The sequence below is a fragment of the Capsicum annuum genome, chromosome 7 (genome assembly GCF_002878395.1).
Source record: "Capsicum annuum cultivar UCD-10X-F1 chromosome 7, UCD10Xv1.1, whole genome shotgun sequence".
Taxonomy (NCBI): domain Eukaryota; kingdom Viridiplantae; phylum Streptophyta; class Magnoliopsida; order Solanales; family Solanaceae; genus Capsicum; species Capsicum annuum.
The window spans coordinates 11774196-11797672 of record NC_061117.1 but is presented as its reverse complement, the minus strand read 5'-3'; the positions used below and the strand labels follow the sequence as shown (position 1 = coordinate 11797672).

The 23477-nt window shown below is 33.2% G+C and overlaps 1 protein-coding gene across 1 annotated transcript; it reads left to right on the top strand.

Annotated features, from left to right (window-relative positions):
- The first annotated feature begins 505 nt into the window (after nt 1-505).
- LOC107877711 (protein S-acyltransferase 24) lies at nt 506-16126 on the top strand. The gene is made up of 13 exons (XM_016724409.2): nt 506-1061; nt 3003-3143; nt 6823-6935; nt 8411-8490; nt 8575-8738; nt 8916-9054; nt 9151-9250; nt 9463-9520; nt 9754-9831; nt 9921-10019; nt 14525-14603; nt 14705-14853; nt 15419-16126. Exons 1-13 carry the CDS (start codon nt 762-764, stop codon nt 15839-15841), a joined length of 1923 nt encoding a protein of 640 aa, XP_016579895.2. The 5' UTR covers nt 506-761; the 3' UTR covers nt 15842-16126.
- Nucleotides 16127-23477: the final 7351 nt, after the last annotated feature.

Below are 23477 nucleotides of genomic sequence, written 5' to 3'. Positions count from 1 at the left end.
AATATAAGACTCAATTTTTTTTTATTATTTTAAATTTCGTGCTAAATCAAAATAGATTATTCGTTTAAAATGAAGGTAATATTTTGTTAAGGAAACACCAAATCAGGGCGTCCTATTTTGAAATGAGGGAACGGTAAAAAAAAGAAAAAGTCAAATAGATATAAATACCACCTTACAAATAAAAGTCTGAAAATCATCCCATTTTCTTACAAATAAAAGACTGAAAATTATCCCCTTTTTTAAAAAAATAAAATTATTTACAATCTCATTTTACTAAAAGTAAATATCTCATATTATTTATTTATTTATTAAATTAAGACAAAAATAATTATTTGTTTTTCATTCTAACTTTACAATTAATAGTATACAATAACTATAATTTCAATATCTATTCTTATATCTAATAAATATTATTAATATAAATAAAATATAAAATAATAAAATTTAATATTAAATTTTCAATTCTTAATCACCGTATAAAATAAAACGTGCCTAATTGAAATGAGAGGAGTGAGTAGAATTCCATAGGCAGTGTGAGTTTTGTCTGCTGGTTTGATTTGCTGTTTTCCTCAAAAATACCGAGTCAACCCTCGCCTTTCCTTTCTTCCCAGAAAAACCCTAAAATCCCCATTTATTCACACGTTCTAAATTGTATTTATTCATATAATTAAAATTTTGCTTAGTCAAATTCATACAAACTCCATATTGATTCATCGTTTTTTTTTTTTTTTTTTTTTTTTTTAAAATTTTTTGAATCTAAAATGTCATCGGAGATCGAGGTGGTTGAAGAGGAAATGGAATCAAGAAATGGTGAATCGTCTTCTTCTAATAATAATAATAACACGGCCGCGGTGGGTAGCGGTGGCGGCGGTGTTATTGTTGAGGAGGAGAGTTTGAGGAACGATGTGTATACGGCAGCTGCGTATGGGGATATGGAGAAGCTACAGAGATTGGTGGAAAGTGAGGGTTGTTCTGTATCTGAACCTGATGGTCTTGGTTATTATGCCCTTCAGTGGGCTGCTCTTAATAATCGTACTGCAGCTGCTCAATATATTATTGAGGTTTGATTTCGTTTAAAATTGAAATTGATGTATGTCATATTTAGTTTATTAATTGTACTGAAGATGTAAGTATATTATTGAGGTTTGATTTTGGTTAAAGTTGAAATTCACCATACATATCATATTTAGTTTATTAATTGAAAAAAGAAGAAGAAAGAAATATGTCAAATTTGAGCTTATTATTCTGTTGTACTATGTTGTAGTTTTGATGCTTAGCTTTGAGCGTTGTTAAAATTAAGCCATAAAAATATTGTAACACTACATTTTGTCAAAGAAAAAAGTCATAAATTTTTTGTAACACTATGTTTTGTCAAAAAAAAAAAAAAAAGACACAAAAAAAATATTGTAGCGCTACGTTTTGTCAAAAAAAAAAAAAAAAGCCATAAAAATATTGTCTTTAGTTGCCATTGAGTGGCATTGTAGTGGTGTAATAGATGGAGTGACAACAATTGGAACAAAGGATAGAATCCTAGTAGAGGTGATACTAGGTGAATTATTTCAGTTTGTCTAAGTCTTGGTAGACAGAGTTAAGAGTTACCTAATAACTGTGCTAGCAAGTACCCTATAGCTTAGTTCGGTGGGTGTAAGCTTGCCCGGACATCACATTCTAAGAAAAAGATTGTTTTTAGTTTGTCAAAGTGCATTGCTGATGGTATTGTGGGAATCAAGAAGTTGGAGTGTTAATAAGAAAAAGAAAAAGGTATTTAGCACCGACAACTAACTACTCTATTACATAATAGAACACATTGTTTTGATCAAGTAACAGTCCATCAATGGAAAAAGAGGAATGGAAAGAAATGTGGCACTACTATATTATACTTAATGCTTTTTGAATTTTGAGATTTAGTTTATTGATGGAAGAAAAAAAACTGGAAAGAAATGTGGCACTACTATGTGGTACTTATTATTGATGCTTAGATTTGGGCTGTGTTAAAATTAAGCCATAAAAGTATCATCTTTAGTTGATAGATGTGAGCTCTGTTGCACCCAAGGGTGTGGCCTAGTGGTTCAATGAAGTTGGGATGAGCACCATGAGGTCTCAGGTTCAATTCCCGTTCAATTTCCAGCAGAGACAAACACTAGGTGATTTCTTCCTATCTGTTCTAGCCCCAGCCCCACCAGAGTTACCTGGTACGCTGGTGGGAGGTGGCAAGTATCCCGTGGATTTAGTCGGGGTGCGTGCAAGCTGGCCCGGACACCACGTTTATAAATTAAATTAAATATGTGAGCTCTGTTAAAATTAAGCCATAAAAATATTGTCTTTAGTTAAATGTTGTCTTTAATTGCCACTAAGGGTATAGTAGTGGTCAAATAGATGAAGTGACAACCATTGGAACCAAGGATAGCATCCTAGTAGAGGTGTACTAGTCAAATTATTTCTGTTTGTCTGTGTCTTGGTAGACAAAGTTACCTAATACTTGTGCTAGCAGGTACCCGATAGCTTAGTTAGATGGGTGCAAGTTTGCCGAAATATCACATTTTGAGAAAAAAGATGGTCCCTAGTTTATGAACATGCAGTACTGACTGGATCATGGGTAATCAAGGAGTTGGATTGTAAATAATAAAAAGGAAAAAAGAATTTTGCACCGATAACTTGCTACTCTACTGCACATAGTTTTGATGAAGTAACAATCAATCATTCAACTTTCCGTCAATCCCACTAGTTTGATCAGCAGTGTGACAACAACATTCCCAGTGTAATCCCACAAGTAGGTCTTGAATGGGGTAGGATGTACACAGACCTTACCCCTACCTCCTTTGCAGGATAGGGAATCCTGGGTCTATATAATTCTAATACAGGAATTAAGTAATATTAATTAGACAGAACTATCGACTTTATGTTGATTGATATTCCCTGTTTGTGTGTGTATTTGTATTGTTATGCCGTATTTTTTTGCTTGGTTGGGGGCTGATGGCTAGTGGTGGTGATGCAATTGGCAGCACGGAGGAGATGTAAATGCTGCAGATCATACAGGGCAAACAGCATTGCACTGGAGTGCTGTTCGAGGTGCAGTGCAGGTTGCTGAGCTCTTATTACAAGAGGGTGCTCGTGTAAATGCTGCCGATATGTATGGCTATCAGGTATGCTTATGCTTGTATTTTTTTAGTAGTCATTGCATTACTTGAAGCATTTTTATGTTTCTTTTTCTGCTTAAATCTCTGAAGTTGAATCCGTCCAGTCTCATCTTATCATAGATACTCCATCTAGGACCCCATGAGCTCAGCTCATCACCACTTTGGTGCATATGTGATTCGGGTTTTGCTGGACATCATAGGTTTAGGATCTAGACCTGGTGACAAGGGTGCATGGAAAGCGGAATCTTGCTTGAATAAAAATATAACTAGTTGGGCCCACCGTATATGGATTATGAAGAAAAAATAGGAACACTGCACCTACACAGGCTAAACTCCAAAGTGGACTCCACTTTGAGTGGAATTGCGAGGACCAGTGGCATAACTCTTTCTGGTTGATCTAAATGTATCTGCTGGATGACAGGATATATGGATATGCTTGCCACATTGGCGAGGAAGGAAGAGTTTCATCTCTTATGAAAAAAGAGGGTAGTGTGTGAAATTTTATGTTGTCCGGACTCTTCAAAAATATCGACAGGTGCGTGTCAGATCCTCCGAAAGTAGTACATTTTTGGAGGATCTGACATGGATGTGTCAACATTTTTGGAGAGTCCGAGCAACATAAGTTGGGTCCTTATTTTGTTCCTCCTGGACTTCTGACTGCTGTTGCTAGCTGGTTAGACCTGTATGGCTAATATTATGGTATTCTATCAAACCTTGGCCATACCACGAGGATTGCAGTGAAGATCACTGATGATATGTACTAGGGCTTTCTTGGCAGTGGCTATGATCGCCATTTCTCTTGCATTTTGTTTGAAAAAGACTTTTATGAGCTCTTGTAAAAGTGGTGTTTATTGTGGATGATTAACTAGGTTAAACATATATACAGTTCATGTGTCAAATCAAAGTGCAAAAATTGGCAGTGAGGGTAGTCATCAACGATTGAGGACATACAAATGTAACAATGGGAACAAGTGTGGAAAGCTGGCAAGGGAGTTGGAAGAAAACGAGCAGAGAATGGGTATCCTGGAAGCTCCAAAGTGAACTGTATATGATGTTTAGGAATTGTGCAAGCTTGAAAGATATGCGTGATGAACATCAGAAATGACATTTGCCTGTCCAAAAAGAAAATCGAAGTCGCATTTATTTTTCTGCAAGCTGCACAAATAACGGGAATTTCTGTTCATCAAAGGAACATTATGTGTCTCATAGTTGGAAGTATCAGATAAGAGCCAATCAAACCACTTGGTTGAACATAAAGGCGATTGTATAGCAGAAACTGAGTCCTGATTCACATCAAGTCAGGAACAGTTCTGCTCCAAGAGGTTACAGTACTCTCAGTTCTTCCTATTTGCTCAAAATCCAATACAGTGGTGTATTAGAATGATTTCTTGGATATATTTTTTTCTCCTTATTTTGTTGGTAATTCTGTTGTTCTTTTCATCCAAAGTAAGTAAACCAAAACGTATTAGCTTCCCAGGAGTGTTTTGCTGTGAATTGGAAGCACTAATCGTTCTCCAGATGACATTAAAATTCTAGACCTAAATATTGAGTGCTCATAAATACTCGTTCATTACTGCATTTACACACTTAACATTTATCTCTCATTTGGAACCTTGTTAAAAGTTACTAAATCGATAGGCAAGTCTTAGATATTAGAACTAGAGTGCTTTCAAATTCAACTTTTTGAACAATGACGAGGTTTTCCATAAAACTGGACTATGGTCATTAAACAGTCTTGAGGCTGTTCCACATTGTTTGATGCTCTGAGACCAAAGTAATGCAGCTGAAAACTTGAGCTCTCTTAACTTCAAATGGGATCTTTGCCTTACGGCACATCATCCCTTTACTAAGAGAACTGACTGTACCTTGTGAAGCCTACCACTTGTCTATGTTAGGGAAAATTCATGTGAACCTTATTTTTGTACTATATCTCCTTTAAGTGCTTGTACACTTTGATTTGATACGATCATTCGTAGGAGTTAGAACTATGAATAGTTTAATATTGTTGTGGAACATACTGGGACATATATGAAGTTGTCTAGGACTAAGAGAAAAATGGATGAAAAATTGAGCAGAGATGAGCAAAAGTGGGGCCCTGAAGAGTTATTGCGGTACTTTTCTCGAAGAAATTCTCTGTGGGCTCTTGGCTCGACTCGAGACGCCGCATGGGTCCAGAACTTTCAGGAATATGTGCCCGCTCTCTACCCTCTTTCCAGTCTTTGTCCACTGTAGTATTCAAACCCGTGACATACGTCTAACTTATACATCATGTGCTGTACATGTGTTTCTGCTTTCCATTTAAGGTGGATGAACAACAATCAGGAACATCTCAAAAAGAAAGTAAGACTGATGCAACAACAGAAGGTTGGGAATATGATCTAAAATTGTCTTATCTAACAACCATTGGGATAGCCTCTTGGAAACAGAATCTGCAAAATAAATATCTCAACAACCTAAAATATCTAAACAAAGTAAAGTTATCAGTTTCAAAAATTATCTAAACAAAGTAGTAGACACTTTCTAGCAAATCAGTGGCAATAGATGCAATATTCAACAACTTCAGTTGTTGCAATCTAAGAAAGTTCCTCAATTTACTCTTCTACCATTTATGCTTGTGGATTGTTCAGAGTGTCTTTGAATTGCACACTTATAAAACATGGCCGTTTTATTTATTTTATTGTGCATACAAGGCACCTCTCATTAACAACTTTGTCTTGTGATGTATTGAATGAGCTTTGATTTGGGTAAGGGTAGGATTTGCAAGGAGTGGTTGTAAGGGTGTATCTTCCATTATGACTTCCTTAAGATCACAGGTTTCAACATAAGACTTCATCTTCACTAATCAAATCTGATAGTCTTCACCAGTAAGGTTTCTGGGGCATTGAATGATAGACGGTTGCCTGGCATGTTTGAAAAATAAGGTTTAAAAATGTTACTTTTTATTGAACTGATATTCTGTAAGATCAGTTTGAGTCTCTAATACCATTGTTGAGTTTCTTTTAATAGATGCAACGACAAGAATGTTGAAAACATGACGGGAAATTGGCTCTTCAATGTTAAACACAAGCCTTTAAAGAGCCACTTGAAAACAAAATATCTGCAAAACGAATATTCAAAAACCTAAAATATCTCACAGAAATTTAAATTTAAACAAAGTATTAGACTTACTCGGACAACGAAACGACTAATTAGTTTAGCAATCAATAACACCATACGCTATTTCGACAAGGACAAAGCTCCTTGTGTGAAAAATAAGAAAGTAGGACTAGGATGTGAAAGATGAGGAGTGTTAATGGAATTTTTGTTATCTCATTAAGGACTTTATCCCTTGTTACATGGATAAAAAGTGCAGAGGTGAACATGTTACAAGTTATATCAGTTACAATAATGTTAAACCATTTTACCTCAGCAGCAATAGATGATTTTTCTTTTTTCATTTGGTAAGCATGTTCACAATAGATGATCCTACTGTCCCAAGTATTTGAAGGTGCATCCTGTTATTCGTCATATTCTCTGTCCACTGTCTGCGTTAACACGGGATACTTTGTGCACCGGGCTGCCCTTTACTTCCTCTTCTTTCCTCACACTGCTGTTGTACTTATTTAATAACTAAAAGTGGTTCAGATCTTAGTATCTAAATCTGTGAAGACTTGCCTATTACTCATACTATGAAATTCTACTGCAGCCAACGCATGTTGCCGCACAGTATGGTCAGACAGCTTTCCTTTATTACGTTGTTACAAAGTGGAATGCTGATCCTGATGTACCTGACAGTGATGGGAGAAGCCCTTTACACTGGTAGTTCTGAGGACTATAGTATACTCTTTTTCTGAATAACAAGCTTGAGTTGTTAGAAACATGCAATAGCCTTTCTTTGTTGCAAACAAGTGCTGATACTTTTGGAGCTTCTTTATCTGTCTATTACATGGTTCTTTGATACTATGTGAAAACTTGTGAACTGGAATTTGTTGGGTTCGTGATGCCATTTTGTTTTTAATGACAAATTTCAGAAGAAATTCCTCTAAAATCTGACAATGTGATGCACCCAAAGGGTGTGGCCTAGTGGTTCAATGAAGTTGAGTTGAGCACCATGAGGTCTCAGGTTCAATCTCAACAGAGACAAACACTAGGTGATTTCTTCCCATCTGTTGTAGCCTTGGTGGACAGAGTTACCTGGTACCTTTTGCTGGTGGGAGGTGGCGGGTGGCAGGTATCCCGTGGAATTAGTCGAGGTGCGCGCAAGCTGGCCCGGACACTACGGTTTTAAAAAGAAATTAAAAAAATCTGACAATGTGATTCTTATTCAAGGAACCAGGAGAAACTGCATATCTTATTCAAGGAACAAGGAGAATCTGACTGTGTAGAGAAGTAACAAATCCAATTCTTGATCTGGCATTGGAATATCTAAGAAGTCTTCATAATGGATTTTATAATTACTGTTTTATTAGAAGCTGAATATGGAAAAGAGAGTAGCTGTAGCTAACAAGCATGAATAATCAGCAATTGAATATGGACTGAGAACTTTTTCTTATTGCTTTCTTTAACAATCTCTAGTAATGATTAATGCATTACTCTTTGCTAAGTTACTCGGACTCTTCACTTTTGGTGCCGCACCCGTGTCGACACGACATGGGTGTGGGTGTGGGATCCATACCCGATATGGTCAACTGATTTTGGGTACTTTGACCAAAATCGACTAGGAAAGTTCGGACAGATTTATGAAATTCTATAATCAAAATAAAAGCTAAGGTGAAATTAAAGAAAATGAAATACCTTGTATATAGAAGTTTCTATATTATTGCTTTTCTTTTTATCTCCTTTCAGGATTTTCTCCTTAAGATTTTCACATAATATCTCAAAATTTATGTTTTATAACCCTATTTTTAGATATTTAAATTATTTTTCGCCGAATCCCCGCACCCGTATCCATTTCTAGATCCATATCCACGAATCTTTAAATTGAGACCATGAAGGATCCGACCTCTAGATCCGTACCCGTATCGGACACCCGCACCCGAGTCCGAGCAACTTAGACTCTTTGGATAGGAAAAGATTGTTTGGGTTTATTCATTCATTCATCCAGAAATGGAAATATTTTTTGTCACACTTGCTGTTGATGCTGCTTCTTCTTCTTCTTTCCCCTCATGCCTTCCCAGATCATCATCTTTTGTATTACTTTATTCATGAACCAAGTTGTCAAGCTATCCCTGCACTCTTTTATTTTAGCTTTCTTTGATAAATATTTACTTGGAAATTTATCTTGGAAAATTTAGGGCTGCATACAAGGGTTTTGCTGACTGTATACGCCTGCTACTCTTTCTTGATGCATATCGTGGACGCCAGGATAAAGAGGGTAAACCACTATCTTCCTCCTACTCTCTTTTTCCTGATGCATTGCTTAAAATGTAAAGTAAATTTACATTTCATTCTCTTTTAGGTTGTACTCCTCTTCATTGGTCTGCTATTAGAGGTCACCTAGAAGCATGTACGGTGTTGGTGCAGGCAGGGAAGAAGGAAGACCTTATTGTGACAGATAACACTGGGCTTACACCTGCTCAGCTTGCTTCTGACAAGAATCACAGACAAGTTGCTTTTTTCCTTGTAGGTGTTTCTTGATTTCGGTGTTCCTAACTTGAGATTAGTTTTTTTTTGAGTTGGTATCTATGTGAGAGTCCACGAGAATCATCATTTGTTACATTAAACTGTGTCCGTCTCTTTGCTGGAATGCAGCATTTTGTGCATTATTCAATTGTCATAGAATGTTAAATGGTTCTGCAGGGAAATGCTAGGCGGTTGTATGACAAACGCTGTGATGGAACTACCCAGCTTGGAAAACTTTCAAAGCTTGGACTTGCTCCTATTCTTTGTTGCACAATATTTATTCTACTTACCACTTACATTCACGCAGTAATCATGGGTACTTTCTCCTAATCCCTTTGTTCGCAATCAACCTTGTGTCACTGGTTTTACTATGTCAATGTGGAATGTCCTGTAAAGTTTCTGTTTGATTCAGCTTCAACTTTGCCTAAATTAACTGCTGCTGGTGCACTATTTGCATGGTCGGGAGTTCTCCTTGCTTCTGCTGGACTAGTTACGTTTTACCGGTGCAGCAGGTATTCTTCATGCTCTTTTGGTATATAGGAATATAAGAAAAGTTCATAAGGTTTTCAAAAAGTGCTCTTTTTTCGTTTTCCCTTCCTTAGGTGGATTTCATAGAATTACTTACTCCTTGTACCTTGCTATCATTGGCAATGTCAAAAATTCCTATGTGCTAAACTTGCCTGTACTCGTTAAATTTGAATCTGTCTTGGTTATTCTGTCACAGAAAAGATCCAGGTTTCATCCGGAGGAGTCCACGTGATTCACAAAATAGTAAAGATGATGTAAGTTCCAACCTTGCAGTCCAATCCAAAAATAAGTCTGAAAATAAAGAACGAAGTAAACCGGAATTAATAGTGAAAAGAGGGGCTCTTCAATATAATACTAATTGTTTCTTATTAGGAGGTGTACATAATTTGTCCCAAGACCTTTATATACTTCTGGCTATTGAGATTTCCCTCTCTTTTTTCAGCCATTATAATTCACAAGAATGTGTAATTTTTTTGTCGTATTTCAGGAACCTTTGTTGAAAATGGAAATGAATCATCCTGCTTTGCTTGCTGGGAATTGGTCTCAGCTTTGCTCCACGTGCAAGGTACTGACTACATCTGTTTGTTCATGCGTTTAATGATAGGGACTTATCACTTTAAGTGGTTGTGTACATTATCGTTTTCCTTTTGCCAGATTGTTCGTCCTCTTCGTGCAAAGCATTGTTCAACCTGTGATCGCTGTGTGGAACAATTTGATCATCATTGTCCGTGGGTGTCTAATTGCATCGGCAAGGTAATCGATTTTGGATTCTTTTTTGTCTCTTTTTTTTTTCTTACTGGTCAGCTTGTACATTTGAGATATATCAGCAGTGAATTGTGATTTTACTGAATATATATTTGAAATACTAGTACCCGTGGCCCGTGCTAAGCTCGGGCCCAAGTGCAAAAGTTTGTTATCAACTTTAGCAGCCACAGCATGCATAAAGCACATCAAATATATCATGTATAAAGAAGAAAATACATCAAAGTTTGCGTTGAGACTTATTATATTTAGCAACCATGATAAATAGGATATAAAAACATTTTTATATATTACTTCATATAAGTGACAAAAAATAAAAATACAACAAAGTATTACTTTGCAGCAGCTAACAAAGTATCTCGAGAATATGCTCAAGATTAAAAAAACCTGGTGAACCTAATCACCGTAAGGCCAACAAATATGCTCCAAAAGCCTCATATACACCACATGATCATCAATAATAGACATCATATGATCATCAGCAATAGGAAAATCTTAGTTGAAGAGGCAAGTAAACCAAATAATTTTTTTTGTCAGAATAAGACCAAATCCGTTTACATGAATAAACCAAAAGCCTTATTTTGAATTGGTCTTTTTTGAGCAACAAAACCCATAACAATTTGTCGACATAATTGATGGGTTCTTAAAACACAAATGGTGTTTCTCCTCTAAGCCCTAGCTTTAGTCTTTAAATTCTCTTCTGACTGGAGCTACCCACCATTCTCAAGGGTTCTGCACCATCAAGCAATAAGTTCATCATGTAATTTTTCAAATATAATACTTCATCATAGTGAAATAAGAAAAATGAATATAGAGCTAGCTAAGTATATTTATTAGCCAATCAGTTCAAATAGTGTGATTTCAATCTTGTATGTCCCAAGAGAAAGTCAAAGCGATCCCATGAACAAATGAAGAAAGAGTAGTGACTTACATTACACAATAAAAATCCAATGTTCCATTGAGGTAAACAGGCGCTCTACCTTAGAGGTAGAGATTAGTTTGCGTACACTTTATCCTCCCAAGACTCCACTTTGCGAGACTACACTGATTATGTCATATTTTGGTAAACTAAACAATCGTGGTAAAATTTGTTATATTAATTTTGTTGATCTGTGAATATGATTAATCTAATTTCTCTTTCACAATGTCACAAAAATATAAACCAAGGTCAGAGATTATTAGTGAGAATGATTAAACAAGAGAAAAAAACTAAAAAAAAAGAACCAAATGCAAAACAACTCGTTTTGCCAGTGTCTTATCACCCTATCTACATTTATCCCCTAAGTTGCTCGGACTCTTCAAAAATGTCTACGGGTGCGTGTCGGATCCTCCAAAAATAATGTATTTCTGAAGGATCCGCCGACATGGGTACGGCAACATTTTTGGAGAGTCCGAGCAACTTAGTTTATCCCTGCAGTTTATCTCATCATTATACATTTTCCCTACAAAAAGTATTTCTGAAATCGTTTATCTAAATAAGCGCAGAAATTTACAGAAAGATAAAATTGTTTCTCTCAATTCTTTGTGATCAAAGCAACTTCTAGTAGGACTCATTGTATTTTTTTTCTTTAAACCACTTTGAAACTCTTAAACTATCACGCGCAAGTTAAATTCATTTGGGTAACTAAATCACAACTTATTTTCTTAATTCCAACTATTAATTTGTTAAAAAGTGTGTACACAATGTACTTTGTGAACATTGGAACTTGCTAAATAACAAGAGCTTTCACCGCATAAATTATCTTAAATGCTATGCACCTCGATAATTTAAGTCTTGTTGAGCCAAGGGCTCATTGGAAAAACCAGTCTACCATCAAAGTTGGGGTACAGTCTTTGGATACTTACCATCTCTATATCCAACTTTGTGAAAATAAACGGGCTATGTTATTGTTAATGATCAAACAGGTTTAGAATTCAAACACAAAATGGATGAAAGATCAATTAGTAATATGCCTTCAAAATATAACCTGAAAACATATGTTTTCGTACTCGATATGGGACGATTATTGGCAATCTACTCAAGCAGTTTAAATAGATTTACCTGCCAATAAAGAATTCCCTGTGTAGTAGCCCCAATTGGAATATTGTCACTGCTGCAAATCTGTCATGCACGCAGCACGCTTACCTTTCAGCTATTTTAAGTGCCTTTTCCATGGGAATCAGATTAGTTGCACCTGCAACATACAAGTAATTAACTATTGAAATTGCTTTGACTATCGAAAGATAATTATATCACATAACTTGTAACATATGTAATTCTCATTATAGTAGAGTTAATTTGTTGTTGGTTTTAGTAGTTAATTGACTTTAAGTTGAGTAAACATGTAATTTAACATCCCTAATTATGTTAGAACCATCATCCAAGATTACAACTGTACTTATAAAAAGAGATAAATTCTTGAACATGCAAATAAGCCCAAAAAAAAATTATGCACACAGACAATTCACTTTACTATAGCAGCATATACTACCTCAGTGGTGCAAAACTTGGTATCAATCGCTATGCCGGGGAAATAATCTCCATAGCGACTCAACAAAGTAGAAGCAAATCTTAGAACATAACGACAACAGCATAAAGCTGGCTAAGAAAATTAAAATCGACCAAAATTATGCAAGTCACAAAGATGGAAGAATTTTGGAATCAATGGTTTCAAGTAATCTCCAAGTAACAATTAAATCAATATGAACACTTTTACTTTTATAGTATATAGTAAGAATAGATGTAAATTTTTACTTGTCCAAGTTAGAAAAGTAAGAGATAATATACTCCCTCCGTCCAACATAAAAAATTGTTGGGGTGTGCGCATACTTTAGTTGTAAGGAGGTTGTAAAATGAGTCATTTTTATCAGTGTTGTTGTAACCAAAGAGTTGCTACATAAGAAAATTGTAGTTGAAAGAGGCTGCGTCGTTGTAGAATTTCCACAAACACCTATAGGGCAAAAGTTGACCCAAACAATGAATTTCCAAATCACACAGAGAACTACCAACATCAATTTCCACATGACTCAAAGAAAACCCCGAGACTTAGTTTTCCCTAAATCGCACATGGAAAATCAACAAAATTGAGATACCGTATTCAAACATTTCTCTTAAAACTCAGTGAAAAAAGTCCACACAAAGTGACAAACTTGACACCGAATTACTTGAAATTCAACTCAAAAACCCCTCAAGCCTAAATCACATAGTATAGAATACATCATAACTAAATTTAATGAAGAAGCTAGATAAAAATAATACATAAAGAAAATTACAAATCAAACCATCAGACCAAAAGCAGAGCAAAAACTAAGTAGAACACAAACAGAAAACCCAGAAAACGAAGGACATACACACATGAAAAGGGAGTTAGAAAAACTTCGGAATATCGTTTTCATTATTCTTAAGGCAGAATCAGCCGGGGATCTATCGGAAACAGCCTCTCTACTTCGTTAGAGGTAGTGGTATGGTCTGCGTACACTCTACCCTCCTCAGACCCCACGATGTGGGAATCTACTGGGTTTGTTGTTGTTGTTGTTGTTCAAGGCAGAATCAGGAAACATCAACTCCTAAAATTTTACTACAACATACCTGTCAAAAATAAAAGTTGAAGAAATAAGCAAAATGAAAAAAGGGAAAAAGAAAAAAATGAACTAAGCAAAGCGAAATCAGAACAAAAAGGGACATTTATTTACCGGGAGAAAAAGAAAGAAGAGCAAAAGAATGTCATTCATCTCAAGAACAAGACAAAGCTAACACATGCATAAAGAAAAACTGAGTCAAATTAAAAAAAATAACCTCCTAAAATTGCACTCAAATTGAAACATAGATACAGTTAAAGAAACCGGAAATCAAAACATCAGCTATGAAACCCACCAAAAATGGAGAAGAAAAAAAGGAAGACGAAGAAGAAGAATAGGAGAGCTGAGGAAAAAAAACAAAAAATAAATAAACCAAAAAAGAAGTAGAGTACCTTTATCTTTTTCTTGTGAGGGCACAATGAAAGCAAGCAACTGGTAAATTAAAAAGAATAGAGAACCATTGGAATCAATCACAAAGGCACGTGTGAGGAAGAAAAAGAAACACATATAGTATTGCTTTTATTTACCGTTTTACCCTCGAAAGATGAAGAGACACATGTGTTGCTGCTAATGTTACCGTAGTAGAAAAAGTTTTGGTATACGTGTTCGGTATTTCCATAAACCAAAACATCTTTCATGGGCCCCACATTACGTTGTCATGTTTATCATATCATTTACAAAAGTACATAGTGATATTTCAAAATTGTCCCTGTGAGGACGGCGAAAAACTCAAGATTGTCACTTATATTAAGTAGTAATTTTGTGATTAAAGGGTATGGGTGATATAGCTTTTAGCTCATAGGGTGATAGTTAATTGTATAGTTTAAGACTGAATCACAGTTTTCTTTTATAATTCAGTGTGTCTTTGATTTTTATTTTTGCCTACTAGGTCTTAGTTTCTTCCTCTGAATAGTTTTTTTTTCCACATTTTTGTTCAGAAAAACAAGTGGGACTTTTTCATCTTTCTTGTTCTCGAAGTACTGGCAATGGTCTTAACTGGTGCAGTTACTCTTACAAGTAAATACTCCTTCCTGTAACTCGCATAAAATATATTTTCATCAGAATTTTTTTCCTTAAGTTGGTAGTCTGCTAAATAAAACGTCTTTTTGTGATGGCAGGAGTCTTGACCGACCCAGCAGCTCCATCATCGTTTGGGGCTTGGCTGAGTCATGCTGGTACTCACCATATTGGTGCTTTAGCATTTTTATTCACCGACTTCTTCCTTCTCATTGGAGTGGCAGTCTTAACTGGGGTACAAGCTTCTCAGGTATGTTTCTTTGTTTTCCTGTTTACATTTGATGAGCTCTTTAGCCTATCCCGGGAAACTATATGTTATTTTATGCCTGTAAATATTGTTGGTGAAACATGCCACTAGGAACACTTGTATCCGGTATTCCTTTTCCTGGTTCTGTTACAAATTTACATACCGTGTCTCAACTGTTCTGGATTATAGGTAGGTTTGTTTTCTTTCCGGATATGTTTTCTGGAAGAGACGGAATTCTTTTGTGTAAATGATGGTCATTGCAGATAGGGAATTGTGTTTGAATATCTTTTTACAGACGATGTGAACATGCTTATAATTTTCGCTGAGGTGCTCATTGGCTTCTTATATTCTTTACCTGCACAAGCTGCTTTCTCTTCAACCTTTCTGATACTCATTTCCTCGAACTCTTACTGTCAGTGTGTCTTCACATCATTTTTACATGACAAAGCATGAACATAAACTGTTGAACGGATCGTTGCTGTTCAATGACGATTATTTTACCATCTCTTAGGAACAATAAAAACACATAAAATATATATTGACCTTTCCGTTTTCCCTTTTGCAACAGATTTCACACAACATTACAACAAACGAAATGGCCAATATGATGCGTTACAGTTACCTTAGAGGACCAGGTGGTAGATTCCGGAATCCATATGATCACGGGTGTAAGAAGAACTGTTCAGATTTCTTGATAAACGGTTACAACGAAGACATCGAGCGCGCTGAAGAATCAGTTCAGTCCGAAGGGATTGGAATGATGCAGATTCCTCACAGTTCAAGTATGCAAAATGGCGCCGGCCATTCTCATCAAATCAATGGAAATGGCCATCATGTTATCAATATAAGCAACAGTAACCAAAACTCACACCAGAGCCATGTTCATTCTGCAAATTGTAGTCATAATGTGAAGAGCAAAACTGATTCTGTACCTGTGGGTTTGGGTGTTGGCTTAGGAAGAAACTCAACGCGTAACGTGCTACCTTCATAACTAGTGTGCCATTAGGCTTTATGGGTATTTAGAATCCCTTCTTTTTGACCTTTTTATTGTTTATATGTAAGCATACAGTAATTTAGAGCTTAAGTAATTCAATTGGATTACCATTTGTTTCCTCCCCAAAAGTCCTACTTCATACTATGCAACTTCTATAGTTTATAGTGTACTTTGTACAAAGTTGTGATTCTTTTGCAGAAGCACAGAATGCCACTGAATATGCAGCTGTTATTGCGCAATATTTTGAGAAATTGGTTTGGTTAAAGAATTTCTTGCTTAATATATGAATCTGCTTCGTTCTTTTTTATTTCTTTGTTCACACATATAATGTGCAATTTTTGGCCAGTGTTTGAAACTCATTGGTTCGACTAATTCAGATACTCTACGTAGGACCTATTAAAGGGGAAGCATACCAAAACACGAGAGTGATGTTGAGTATACAAGGAAATAAGCTTTAAACCCTATGACACGAACAATACAATATCACTAGTGGATTGAATGGTTATACTGTTGTTTTTGAGATGCTGATGGAATAAGCCTCAACGAGAACGCCGAATCCCTAAAGGGTGCATGCGATACTTTAGGCAAATTTCGCTTATTCGTGTAAACATGAAAAAAAAAATACCAAATACGTAAGTCGACAAGTCTTAAGACTCTAATGACGTGCATTAAAGTTGTGCATGCAAGGATTTAAAGCAGACAGTATTTCTAGTGTATTGACTATTTACGTAATACTTGAACGTGAGACTTCTGGTTAGTGAGGGAGAAATTCCATCTATTTTACCACATTCCGTGGTAATTGACCAATGATTATCCTTATACTTCAATCTAACAACAACAACATGCTCAGTTTAATTTCACAAGTGGGGCATTCCTCGTTGACCCCGACATAGCATGAGCAGAAGGGCACGGCTAGGTCCAAGACGAACGCAACATAATGTTCAATCTAAACATTGTAGAAAAAATTAATAATATTCAAACTTGTACCATTGCAAATATCATATTCTTGAGAAAAAAAAATTCAAATAGTAATAGTCTCTCTTTTTCCTTTTTTCCTAAACGGGAGTAACATTTACAACATTTAAAGGTGAAATGTTCAAACTGTAGCTAATAGTCTGTCACTAAAGGAAAAATTATAGCTATATACGAAAATTTCTCACTATTATGCTGATGAATATGCGGCTAATTTTAAAAGTTGTATATGTTTCTTTTTTTTTTTTTTTTTTTTTTTAATTTCAGGAAAACCTGCAGCCGCTACACCCTTCGGATGTGTGCACAGGGTAAACCCCCGTGCACAGCCTGCAAGTAACATCAAGGGTTTTTAACCGCACTAGACAAGCCCGATGTGACAGGCTCGACTCAAAGACCCTACCTGGGAATCAATCCCAGGTAGCTGTGGTGGGTTTTCAACCCCCGACCAGCGAGCCACGAAAGTTGTATATGTGTTGAACGTCATATTTGTTCACACAAAGTAAAGTTGATATTCCACAACGAATTTTTTTTCCCTAATAATAGAAAAGGAGAATTTTACTCACAGATCTGTTACAGCATAGAGAATTACTACTACATTCTTTTTTAGGGAATTCATAGTCGTTATCATTCGAGTGCGCACAAGGTAAGATCCTGTTCTAATATAATATTCCGCAAATTAAATCACACAATTTGTAAATAGTACTAGACAAACTTCGTGCGACAAACTCGACTGATGTAGGGGGTTTTAAATCTTAGAACCCCATTTGAGGGATCACCTTCTCAATCAACTCGATCACCCTTACTTTATTAAAAAAAAAAAAAAAAAAAAAAAAAAAAAGAGGTTAAGTGACAAGGAAATGGAATTATTCGAATAAAATGATTTTCAAAGCATAATAAGATGCTAAAACGAGATTAAGGTATTCTTAATCACTATTTGTGTACAAATACCAAATTGAATAAAAAAATATTAAAAGAACAAAACTTTAGATAGGGGTAATTCCACTTAGATATCACCCAAAGATTCGTATCTGAGTGTGAACTTAATCTCTTTATAATTAAGCATTGATTATATTAAAAGAATTCTATTTATACCATGTACTATTTGTTAATTTGGTCAGTGTATTGAATTAAATTAGTTTAAAAGAATATTCATGTCGCATATGTGAATTATAAATAGCACCTAAAAAGAGATTATACTCTAAATTTAGTCATTAGGCATACCATCGAAAGCAAAATAATGATGATTTTATATATGTATATTTTTTGTTTTTTCATGGGGTCGCGCCGTAAAGATAAAGGAGTAGTTACAATTCACCACAACTTGTAGAAACGTGTTTGTATCCCAAAAGGAATATAAGGACAATATTTTTGTGCTACGAGCTCGACCAATTTTGAACCTAAGAATCACTCATTTGAAAGATCACCTGCTCAATCAACTCGATCACACTTACTGTATAGAAAAAAAAATGAAGTGACAAGGAAATTATTTACAATATAAAAATGAGGACAACACATGAATTATTCGATTAAAAATGATTTTCAAAGTGACAATAAGATGTTAAAATTGGATTAAGGTATTCTTAATCTCTATTTGTGTACTAATACCAAACTGAAAAAAAATTATAAAAAGAAGAACAAAACTTTAGTTGGAGGCAATTCCATTAAACACCACCCAAAGAATGGTATCTGAGTGTGAACTTAATCTCAATTTGTCAATTAATGACTTTTTTATGATTAAGCGCCATTTATACCAAAAGAATATTATGGAGTATGTTACAATCTTGTTAGTTTGGTGCATGTATTGAATTAAACTAATGTGAAATAATACTCCCCCGTTCCCGTTCCACTCTAAGTGAATTGTTGGAGCAATTTATTATTTCAAAATAAGTGAATTGTTCATAATTCAAGGTAAATGTTGAAATTTTTTTTCAAATTTACCCTCCATTAAATGTGCATTGGGAGTGATGTATCATGTGTCTTTGTTTTTTGAAGCCGGTAAAAATGAAAAAACATCATAAATTTATGTCTTTGTTTTTTTTTTCTTAACATGTGTGTCAAAATTCAATAATTAACTTATTGTGGAACGGAGGGAGTATTAATCTCACATATGTGAAATATAATTTTTAAAAAAGGACAGTCTAGTGTCCAGGGAAGGGCCCAATCAAAAGAGTGTATCGTACGCAGTCTTACCTTACATTTCTGTCAGAGTTGTTTCCAAGGCTTGAACTCGTGACCTCCTTGGTCACGTGACAACCTCCTTGGTCATATAACAACAACTTTACCAGTTACCTTTCTACCATGGTCACATGACAACCTCCTTGGTCACATGCCAACAACTTTACCAGTTACTCTTCTGCCAGAGCTATTTCCAAGGCTTGAACTCATGACCTCCTTGGTCACATGACAGTAACTTTACCAGTTACTCCAAGGTGATTCTGTATCCAACAGGCTTCAAATCCGAAGTTTCTAGCAAGGATGAAGGAATACTTATCAGTCCACCATAATCCTCGTTAATGGATTAATTTTGTATATCTTCACTAATCATGTTATTCTATTTAACTTTATCTCTAATCAATATACCTATCACCGAAAGCAAACTTTACGTTTATAATATATATATATATATATATATATATATATATATATATATATATATATATTCTTTTATTGTGTTTATGAGATAACACCATAAATTCTTACGTCGACTGAAAGACGTTTCCTAATAAAGACGACTTTGTATCCAGCATTGCTTCATGTCCAAAGTTTCTATCAAGAATGAAGAAGTACTTATCATTTCATGTTATTAAATCAATTATATGTATCTTTACTAATTATGTTACTCTATTTAATTTTATCACTAATCAATATTATGCACACAAAAAGAATTGCTAAAAATTATAACATAATTTGAGGAAAAAAGATATTTTCATTCAAAATAAAATTCTCTAGATAATTACTTAACGATGAAGTTCTAATTGTGCATTGTTGGGGAAAAAGACCTTATCCAAAAGAGATGATAAAGTAGAATCCAAATGTATGATAATTAAGTGATTAATGATAATGATCTTTATTCTACTAATTACTCTTGTTACAAATCCTTTGGCGCCCTCCTTTTTTCTAGTTAACAAATACAATGGTTTCAATATCTGTTTAATTAATTACTTGAGATAAGGTGGGTCCCTAAGTTTATAATAATCCAAAAAAAAGAAGATATACTCCTACAAAGATTAGATAACTTTTGATGAGATAGACAAAATGATGTCAAGTAGAATTCTCATTTTGAAACATTTTTCTTTAAAAATGAAATAAATAATCTTCTATAAAAATAAAATTGTAGAAAAATGAAATAAATAATCTTCTATAAAAATAAAATTGTAAAAAAAATCATATTTTAGTGCTTGAAATATTTCACATTTGAGTAAGATTGATAATATATTTGAATGTGAGTATCAATAAACAATATAATGATACATTAAAATTTTGATTGTGTCTGATTTTAAAAAAGGTAAATCATTAGGATTATAATAGACCATCTATTAAACGTATAATATTATTTTATATTTTTGCAAGAAAATAATTTTTATGACTTAAAATATAAGGAGAATTAAAAATAAGTAAGTTGACCAATTGCAATATCTTGAAAATGCTAATAATAGAAAATACTTCAAAATATTTATATGTAGAAATTAAACCTAAGTTTGAACGAAATTCAATTAAATGTGTGCCTTTCATGCATCATACATATCTTTAAGTGACATAACACATAGTTGGAAAATCACAAGGGTTGGTGTGGTGGTCCAACACCTCATCCCTTAAGTAAGAGGTCGGGGGTTTGATCCCCACCTCTTATGAATAGAAAAAGTTCTGTGATCAGTTCTCTACCGTTTAATCCGCTTAATACACTGATAATAGGAATGAAGGATTAGTCTCACAGCTGTGTGGGATACCTTGGGAAATTAAAAAAAAAAAAAACACATGGTTAGGAAAAAAGTGACATGACACGTTAATTTTGAACAGGGGTAAAGTCAAGTAAAAGCAAGAAGTTCATTTAAATTTTTGAACGATAAATTATACTTATGTATTTACAATTAAAATTTTGGACATATATAATAGGCGTTGAATATTTTTTTTTATATATTTATTTTCATAATTTAAGATTTTTTTTGTTCAAATTTTGAATCCATAACTAATAGATTCACACACTAAAAAAGATTGATGTATTTCTATATTTATTAATTCCTCTATCTTATTTGATGTATCATTTTTCTAAAAAAAAAATTCTTAATTCGTGTTTCAAAGAGAGTATCACTTTATTATGACAAAACTGATTTACAATTCTATAAATATATAAGACTATTAGTATCACTTTATTATGACAAAAATGATTTACAATTCTATAAATATATAAGACTATTTTGAACCGTAAATTTTAAATTCTTCATTTGTTAAAAACACCGTTAAATTAAATAATGTCACATAAAATAGATGGAAGAAAGTAATAATTAATTATTTAAATTTAAAATAGTTATTTATAATCAAAGAAACATCTATTATTTATTTTAAAAAATATTTTTTTAAAAAAATTAAATTTTATATTAAATTAAATTAACTCATATAATTTGAGACAAGTAGTACAAAAGAGTAAAATTCACCAACATGAATTGTGGTGCAGTAAATGAGGCTGCTCTACCCTTAATCAGAGGTCGAGAGTTTGATTCTGGGTATGGAGAAAATTTTGTTAGGAGCGCTGCCACTTTAATAGATCCTGCAACACGATTCAGATTAGTCGGGACTTCAATACGGACATCGAACACCGGATTAAAAAAAAAAAAGAATATTCTGTTAAAGGATGACAAATCAAACGACTCCACGATGACATAAACAAAAGGGAATCACAATACTAGGAATAAAGATGTGACATCAACTTTTTTGGTGGCACAAATTTCAAAAGCCTCCACTTATCTTCTTCTTGTTACTATCTGCACCCTCTGTTCTTATTTACTTAACCTCCTTTTTAAATATATTTATTTTTCAAATTAAAAATATTTTATTATTTTTTTCACATTATTTTTAATATTAAATAATTTAAAAAATAATTAAATTTAAAATTTCAAGATATTATTAATAGAACTAATTTTACAAAATATATTTTTAATTACTTTTTATTTTATTTTATATATTATCATTCTCTTTTATATTCATCTAAAAAAATATCATTTTTTCTATTTAATAATTATTTAAAGACATAATTTTACTTTTATTTTTATTAATCTATTTATAGGATTCATTTAATTAAAATAATATAATACATTTTTAATAAAGGAGATTTTGATAAATATTATTAAGTATTTTTATTATTTCTTAAATTTTATGTCTGGTTAAATTATGACTCATAAAATAAATAAAAAAAGGATAAATTACACAAATTTCATACTTAAGATACTATATTATCTAATATCCCTTGCCAAATTTCATTTTTCAATTTACTCTTGATACATATGAAGAAAACCCCACATCCCATTTTTACTCCACCATTAACTCATTCAAAATTTCCTTTCTAAAATATCTCCCTAATTATTAATAATTAAATCACATTCCTTCCTGGTTTTTTCTCTTCTATTTTAAATCATTTTTCCTCCTGATTTTTTCTCCTCCATTAATGCATGCAACTTTTTTTTCCTCTCCTGAAATCTCTCATTTTTTTAAAAAAAATCTATTGATACATATATAAATTTATTTATTTATTCATACATCTTTATTCTTTTAATGGTGATTCATATGAATGATAAATATGATATCATTATATGGGTATTATGGTGATCCATACGATAGATACATTTTGTATAATTTTAACGGGTGATACATATTGTATTATGGTGATTCATATGGTAGATATAATTATTTATTTCAATTATTGGGTGATTCATATGATATTAATGAGTGATATATATGGTATTATAATGATTCATATCGTAGATACAATTATTTATTTCAATTATTGGGTGATTCATATATATGGTATTATGACGATTCATATGATAGATACAATTATTTATTTCAATTGTTGGGTGATTCATATGATATTAATGAGTGATATATATGGTATTATGGTGATTCATATGGTAGATAAAATTATTTATTTTAATTATTGGGTGATTCATATGTTATTAATGAAAGGTAATGGTGTAATCAGCGTAGGAAACAAAAGTAATAATATTTTTTTTGAAAAAAGACTAAAAACAGAATTGAAACATAATTAAAATTAAATCTAAAAAAAGCAAACTAAAATTAAAGATGAAAAAAGAGAAAAAAAGATCCCAAAAAACATATCATTCATAATTAAAGACGAAAAAATCTAAATATAATTAAAACACCTAAATTAAATTTAAAAAAAATAAAAAAATTAGATATCCTTCCTTAAATAAAAAAATATAATAAATAAAAGAGAATCTATTATTTTCTTAAATAAATATCTTGTTAGTTTCAAATGTATCACCATATAATATATATATCAATATTTTAAAAAATTAAAATAAAATATAACTAATAAAATAATCAAAATTTTATATTCAATTATTTAAGTAAGTTACCTAAAAAAAAATAAATTTAATGGATATCACAGGTCAAAAGTGGCTAAGTAAAATGTAAAAGAAATCATCAA